Source organism: Plasmodium cynomolgi, chromosome 10, assembly GCF_000321355.1.
Source record: "Plasmodium cynomolgi strain B DNA, chromosome 10, whole genome shotgun sequence".
Classification (NCBI taxonomy): Eukaryota; Apicomplexa; class Aconoidasida; order Haemosporida; family Plasmodiidae; genus Plasmodium; species Plasmodium cynomolgi.
The window spans coordinates 934,644-942,688 of record NC_020403.1 but is presented as its reverse complement, the minus strand read 5'-3'; the positions used below and the strand labels follow the sequence as shown (position 1 = coordinate 942,688).

The 8,045-nt window shown below is 29.4% G+C and overlaps 3 protein-coding genes across 3 annotated transcripts; all 3 read left to right on the top strand.

Moving 5' to 3' along the window:
• Positions 1-1,576: 1,576 nt before the first annotated feature.
• On the top strand, positions 1,577-2,546 carry PCYB_103100 (hypothetical protein; the record flags this gene model as incomplete). The annotated part of the gene is made up of 2 exons (XM_004222859.1): positions 1,577-1,821; positions 1,877-2,546. 2 exons carry the CDS (start codon positions 1,577-1,579, stop codon positions 2,544-2,546), a joined length of 915 nt encoding a protein of 304 aa, XP_004222907.1.
• A 794-nt stretch (positions 2,547-3,340) lies between these two features.
• On the top strand, positions 3,341-4,229 carry PCYB_103090 (hypothetical protein; the record flags this gene model as incomplete). Its single annotated transcript, XM_004222858.1, has 2 exons — positions 3,341-3,571; positions 4,077-4,229. 2 exons carry the CDS (start codon positions 3,341-3,343, stop codon positions 4,227-4,229), a joined length of 384 nt encoding a protein of 127 aa, XP_004222906.1.
• Positions 4,230-4,811: 582 nt separating this feature from the next.
• On the top strand, positions 4,812-5,698 carry PCYB_103080 (WD-repeat potein; the record flags this gene model as incomplete). Its single annotated transcript, XM_004222857.1, has 2 exons — positions 4,812-5,461; positions 5,659-5,698. 2 exons carry the CDS (start codon positions 4,812-4,814, stop codon positions 5,696-5,698), a joined length of 690 nt encoding a protein of 229 aa, XP_004222905.1.
• Between the last annotated feature and the right edge of the window lie 2,347 nt (positions 5,699-8,045).

The following is an 8,045-nucleotide window of genomic DNA, read 5'->3' as shown; positions in this document are numbered from 1 at the left end:
ATAATCTCTAATTATATTATCAATTTAAATGTTTTCCATTTAGAAGAAGTTTTATAATGCTAAGTTAAAAGCTACATCATTTACAATGATTTTATAGCATTCTATCTGTATGTATTTCTTTATAAATTCTTTATTTTCAGTGAACATATAGCTTTGTAGTAACATATAAATCTAGAAACATTGAAAATAAATCCCTTGATTTTTTATACAACTATCTTTATTACTCAAAAATGCTATTTTCTTTACTTTGTTTCTCCTTTTCAATTGCTAGATAACGTTTCTTTAAGTGAAAATTATGTGTAAACACCATTGTTTTTTTAATAATTAAGTCTATTGTTAAAAAGGTGCATGTGGAAAATGTTTCCATTTTACTATTCTGTTTTTTCTGTCCAAAACTGTGTAAATGAAAGATATTTTAATGAGTTTCTTTCTGGGTAATAAAAAACTTGAACGTTTTTTTAAGTAAAAAATTTGTTTATATATACAACAAATTTTTTGTAACTATCTCTGCTCTAACCTGTTTGCCTTATATTATAAGGTAGAAAAATGAAGAAACACAAAATTTGCAGAATAACAAAATTAAGACAATAATTTCCTTTATAAAAGTGTACACTTTATATTCGAACTAAATCTTTTTTTTAACATTTCAAAATATATTTCCTCTTGCCATTATGGAAAAAGTATTTTTTTCTATATATTGACCCTTTATAGGAATATTGCTACCTTGTATTATTATTTTTGCTATATTATATTTAAGAAAATAATATTTAGACATTAAACATAAAATTGTACTTGAATGTGCATTCTTTATAATACTTTTTTCGTATGTGTGCTATAGTAATAATTTTAAATACCACAAACAAGTGAAATAATTACCTCAACATTCTTTAACATAAATGAAGAAAGAACAGAAAATATTGCTTTCACTTACCATATAGTTTATATTTTTTTGGAATGAAAACTCAACTTTTATAACCATCAAAATATGATACTTCATATTTTTCTTGTCTATAAACTATTAAAAATAGGAGTTGTTTGCTTGCATTTTATTCTTAATAGATTTATTAAGATATGTTATATGTAAATACTAATTGATCAATTTAAAGCATTAAAAAAAACAAGAAATCCCAGAAACTAAAAATTGAAATTTTCAAATTAATTGTGCACAAAGTTCTCTACGACAAAAAAAAATAATTTCTGCTTTAGCCCAACAAATCAAATTTAAAGCAGAAAAAAAAAACTCATAAATTCCTTTCTACTGTGTATGCATTTAGTACTGAATAAACTCTTCTAACATCATTATTTGTTTATAATTTCAACTATTTTGTTATTTCTTGGACTGTTCTCTTCTAAGACAGCAATACAATACAAGTAAAATAAATAAATGAAAAAAACTGTTTCAGATTTTTGTGTAAAACCTTTTGTGCATTTGTGTGTGTATCTCATTTAAATTATATTTTGTAATATTCATATTCCCATGTGTCATTAGCCATAACATTTAAAAACATACCTTTTTTTATGCATTATGAAAGTGAAAAATCTACATAAATTTTAAGTGATATTTCTGAATGTAAAAATGAATTTGCTCTTGTGTAAAAATAAAAAGTCCAATGGAGAAGGGGAAAAGATAAAGAATGAACATAGAGCATTTACAGAAAAACGTGAAAGTATAATTCCTTTAGAAAATAAGACAGTTGCAATTCCTTTTTGTTGTAGTAAATACATAATCAACAACTCCTTTTCAAAGATTCTAAGCCCTACAGACGCTAGATATAGTGATGGATTCAGCAGAAACTTTAAAGGCACAAACAATGTGTTCTCGTTAAGAAACCAAAAAAAAAACAAAAAATAAAAAAGACATGTACGAAAAAAAAAGAAATACTAAGGATCATGAACCCCCCAATACTGATACAGATATGTTTGAAAGAAACGTTGAACCCTTTAATTCGGTTAATTTTGAAGGTCACAGCAACGTGAAACCTTTGCAAAATACATGTTCTGAAGGGGAAATGTGCAGCATATACTCAAATTTACAAAATACTAATACACATAGTACAATTAGAAAATTAGAACATTTTGACTACATAATGTACAACATAATTAAAAATGAACACGAGAAAAAGTTACAGTTGAAAGAAAATGTAGAATCCAAAAACAATATTACCATTATAAATAACCTGTATTCCAATAGAACACAAATGGTAGATAACGGTACACTTAATCTTGTTCAGATTAATAAAAACATTGCAAATTCAGAAAGGATATGTGAGGAAAACAACAGAAAATTGCAAGATACTAAATGCTCACTGATGAAAAATGGTAATGTAATGAACCAAATTAAAATGTCTAATGGTTATAATGCGAAAAAGGATAGAAAATCATCTGCGAAATCAGGTAAGGAAGATGATTTACTTGTTGATTCTGAAAATGAGTTAAGGAAAGAACAATCTTTGTCTATGATAGATACTCATAAAAAAAACGTAGCAGGAAGCATAAAAGGAAACACTGATCAATATAATGCTTTAGGACAGCATTATGACATATAGATCCTTTAATTAATGAAAAGATAAAAAAAAGGAAAAAAAAGTATGGGGACTTGCTTTTTTAGCCTAAACAATTTTTCTTGTCATTTCCTCATGACATGTGATAAGACATAAAAATTTAATATAGGGGGACCACTCATGTTGTGACACAAAACTTTCAATTGTTTTAAACCTATTTAAATTTTGTCCTTTTCTAAGTATTTTACTTTTTATGCATTTCTTTATTTATAGATTACTTTTAGAAATAATGATCTTGTTTTTTTTTCATTAGCAAAATTTGCACACACTTCATTTGCCTTTACATTTGTACAAATTTGAAGAGTACTTATTTTGTTTATGCGACGCATATATTTTTTGTTTTTCCTATGGGAAATATGAATTTATATTTTTCTTTTGGAAATTTCCAAATTGGACATTTGGAAAATAAAAATATAGGAAATGATTTATCAAATTAATTAACATATAATACATCTATAAATTACTGAAAAAAGTAGTAAGCACTTGAACATACGTTCATTTAATGAACTATGTGCGAAATAAAATAGAAAAATGGATGAACGCATGTGTATTATCTCGCAAAATATATTACGAAGAAAAAAAATAAAGTAATATATTAGTAAAGAAAAGGCATAACATTTTCATTGAAATAAGCGCATTAAAAGTAAAAACAAATGTTTTCATAAATCCATAATATTTTATGGTATATTAGTCATAAAATTTTTATGTCTAGTAAAATAGAAATATTAAACCCTAAAAAAGGTAAACCGTTCAGGAGACAAAAGGACACTATAAACCAAATGGAAAACGAAGAATACAATGCAACATCCCTAGTAGAAAAAACAGTAGATAACAAAGAAAAAAGCATCGATAATGACGAGAATGTGAAAACTGAAAAAATTAAAAAAATACACGAGGATAATTCAAGTTTAGAATCAAGTCTAGAATCTGACAGTGATAATTCAGAAAAATTTGAAAAGTTACTAAAAAATGCTAAAGTAGTTAATATTTCGAGTTTCAATAAAAATGAAGTTAATTCAGGCAAGGGAAAATCATTCTTTAAAAAATTATATATATATGCACTGCGCGTAGTGATTATTATTAAATAAATAAACGCATAGAAGGATATAAAAGTGTATATAGCAGTATTCAGAAGCATGTGCTCTTTGTTTAAGGCAATTTAACGCATTTTAAGATAGCCAATTTGCAATTTTTTATATTTACNTTTATGTCTAAAATTTCTTTCTACTTCTTTTAAGGAGAAAAAAGCTCAAGAAGTTATCATATTGATGAAAAGCACTTTCCTATGGCCCTGTCTTTCGTTTATAACTTCATGCTTGAACATCAATTTATAGAATCGCTTGAAGTCTTTGAGGTTGCACATACACGTTTTTTCACATTTCTGTGTTTTTAAAAATGTCATATGGTTGTGATTATTTTTTTACGTTCTTTGTTCTTTCAAATTCTTAATATATGACTCGTGAACATTCTTTTTCATGAATATAAAAACACATTTATATTTTTCTCTGTTAGAAGGAATACATTAAAAAATTTGGTGATGACATCAACAGGTTGAGAAAAGCGGAATACGAAAACATATTTACACAGAATGAGCTTTTAAGAAATGATTTTTTGAACCATGAAAAATTAACAAAAGAGGTTCAAAATTCTTTGGAAGACGCAAAGTAATGGCTCCAAAGAGAGAGAGAGAAAAAAGAATAAAATAAAATATGGGCTATAGCATATTTTTATATGCCATTCTGGGACCTACCTAAATATATATTCGTTCCTTTTTTTCAAAATATCAGTAAAAAATTCAAAAGACAATAAAAGAAAGAGATTACTACTTAATGCACCATAAACGAGTTCTACAGGAAAAGGAAACTCTAAATAGTACTGTCTAGAATAATTTTCTTAGGCTCTTTAAATTTTCGAAATTAGTAAAACATTCATTATTTTTATGTACATCGATAATTTTAACTTGTTAATTTTTATTTTTAATAGAGGAAATACAAAAACAAAAAAAGGAAATAGACAAAATTCAAAATTCTGTAGATGAAATAAAAGCCAAATACGAAGTAATTATATAGATACGTTAAATGTACCTTTTTTAACCTAACAAATTAGCCTAAAACTTTAGCTAAAAATATATTCAAATGCATAGAAGTGTTGCGCCCACATATATGTGTATATATGCATGACTGCGTACACCTTTTAACACTTATATATCACCTCTTCTGCTCTTTTTAAAAGTCTGTGCTTAAAGAAAAAATGTTAGTTGTTCTGGAAAAAGAAAAACGGGACACGAAAATCGAAGGATTAAATAAATATATAGAGAAGCTGAAAGATTTGCTAGGAAATGACAAATTAGATAATTCAATAACTAATGTTTCGTCCATAAATGAGAAGAAAACAAATACATTGCAAAACGCTGTGTCAAAACAGGATAAAAACGATTTAGCGAAACTAACTTTCAAAAGAGAAGACACCCCTTGGCCTAATAATGAAAGTTCTCCTTGTGAACCTAGCGAAAATGAAGATAAAGAAAGTCCAAATTTATGTGTTTCCTTATTAAAGATTAAAAAATATTTTAATGCTCATGATAATGCAGTGTTAGGTCTTGCATACAACAACAAAGTTCATTTGTTAGCAACCGGAGGAGATGATGGAAAATGGAAGACATGGAGCGTAACTAATTATGAATTAGTCATGGCTTCACAAGCTCACAAAAAATGGATAGGCGATATTTGCTTTAATAAGGACGGCAATATCTTGTGTACTTCTGGTGGAGATTCAAAAATAAAATTGTGGGATATGATTAAGGAAAAATGCGTTCACACTTTTAAAAATTCAACGGGACCCGTGTGGAGTTTGTCGTTCCATTACGAAGGTTTTAAATTTATAGAAAAAAATATGAACTTGTGCCTACGCATATGTACATTTGAGCATATAACTTCTATCACTCCAACACGTTTCGTGGCATTTGCGCTTGAGCAGATGGGAGCATAAAATTTTGCACATTCTCATGGAATCGAAAAGGGGCACATAAATATGCAGATTTATTAATTTGCTTCCATGTGGGCGAAATAAGACTAACCCTTTTACCTTTAATTTTTAGGAAACTTTTTTGCGTCCGCATCCATGGATCAGACGATTAGAATATTCGACATAAACAGCTTAAGGCAAAGGCAAATTTTAAGGGGGCACGTGGACAGTGTAAATTCTGTAAGCTTTCACCCATCGTATAGAACCCTCGTTAGTGCGTCTGTTGATAAAACGGTAATTCAAAAAGTGCTTGTAAATGCTTCTAAATGTTTCAAAATGTTTCTCCTTTTTTATTGCCTTTTCTTCAAAAAGGAAAAATATATCTATATTCGTCTTTGCGCAGGTATCCATTTGGGATATGCGAAGTGGCCTGTGCGAAAACACCTTCTATGGACATCATTTCCCGTGCAACTATTCTAACTTCAACGCAGATGTAATAAGTTCAGCAACGAAATAAGAAAAATGTTAATAAATTAAATAAAATTTATATATAAAAATAAAATGTACACACATTTACCTTTAGGCAAATTGGGTATATTCTTGTGACTCTGGCGGCGTTGTTAAAATTTGGGACATCCGAGCCAACAGATGCTTCATAAACATAGACGCAGGTTAGGATAGACATTCGTTTTACCATTTTGGTACTTGTACTTCCATTTCTGCTTCTATTTATGTCTTTTTTTTTCGTATTTTACTTTTTACCTACTTGTTCTTTCTTAAATTGCCAATTAGGACCATCAAGCGCAAACAAATGCCCAATGGATAAGCATAACAAATACTTGTTTATAGCCTCAGAAGACCACACGATAAAAATGTAAAATAATTTAAATTTAATGTTTGCACTTTTTTAGCAACACAGTGTAGAGTGCAGCACACACACCTTGTTGCTCACACCTCATAATTTTCATTTTATCACCTGCCTAGATTTGACGTTTTAGAAAAGAAGTTCGTTCGGGCGTTAAAGCATGAATTCCCAATAAAGGTAAAGAGCGCGAAGAAGGAGAAAAAAAAAAAAAGACAAAATGAAGAAAGTAAAATACAATAAAAAATACGATCCGATATATTACTCCCGGTGTTTATTTTCTATAACATTCTTTTTTTCTTTTGTAGAATGTTATACTGGAAAACGACAAATTGTTCTGTTCCCTGTCTAACGGAGATGTATGTACTTGGGAACAAGGGACGGATAAAATTTGAAAATCCTCTACATGAAGAAGATTAAACAGATATGCACACTATATTTTTTAAGTTTCACCTTAGTTGTACTTTATGATAATAAAGTCCTAATACGTGTTACCAAACGTATTATCTTTAACGAATATTTATGGGGGTTACACTTACGGCAGTTTCAAAAAAGGGAATGTCAAATTGGGTAACGGGTCCCTTTTTTGGTGTGCTGCATAATACGCGATTGTTCTGAAGTACTATTCCATTTAGCAATTTTATTAAAAGAGTAAAACCCACTTTAATGTGCGTTTCTATATGTATGCATAAAATTTTATAAATTTGTGTGCAACATTTTTATTAAGCAAATTTTTTCCTTATGCGTAAAAAACCTGTAAAACGGGAACAAAATCTGATAACAAAATGGAAAAACGACTGACTTATGGCATCAAAAAGGAAAGGTACTTCAACCTCTGTTGTGCATGTACTTCTTAATTATGCTTTGCGGAAAAGTGAAGATGAAATGAGAACATGAATAACCCTAAAATAGCGGAATACTGGGCAAAGAAAAGTTTGAATTTCGGGCATTATTGTTCACATTAATTTTAGCAATACACCTGTGACTACTGTCGGTGGAGTCACGCGTTTTTCTTAATTCATGTGGTTGAAAAGGGCAAATCATGAGTAACGCAATTCTGCTGACTCGTTTCGACTTATTGAAATGTGGGGAAAAACACGTTGTGGGGGTACTCGTGTACATACGTTCAAATTTGCATATGCTTGCGCTTAAACGACAGTAGCCAACACAAGAGCTTTGGTTCCCCTTAATTTTAAAAACTCTCTGAAAATTTACCAGTATTGTTTCGTATTTGCCGTTTTGAAATAAAGCGGCGCGATGCATTTAAAAAAAATATATGTACATAATTTGCATCATCATTTCACTATGTTATGCTCGCTTGTTCCGAATTAACCACGCAGTGTCGAAGTAAAAATAAGTGGCTTCATCATGTGGCCTTCGTTAAGCATACGTATGAAAGGGTCACTTTTGAGTGAATGCATGATTTGCTAACGCGCACGAATCGAATATATATTTTCTTACAATTACGGATATTATGCACTTATGCATATCTACATATACCATCACGTACGTAGAATATATAATTTCATCCAATACGTGAATAATTAAAAGGTTCCCTGGAAATATGCTGTACATGCAGTGCATCTTTTTTACTTTTGGCTAGTTCGATTTTTTTTTAAAAAAAAAAAAAAAGTACACTTTTTGGCCCCGCCATTTTG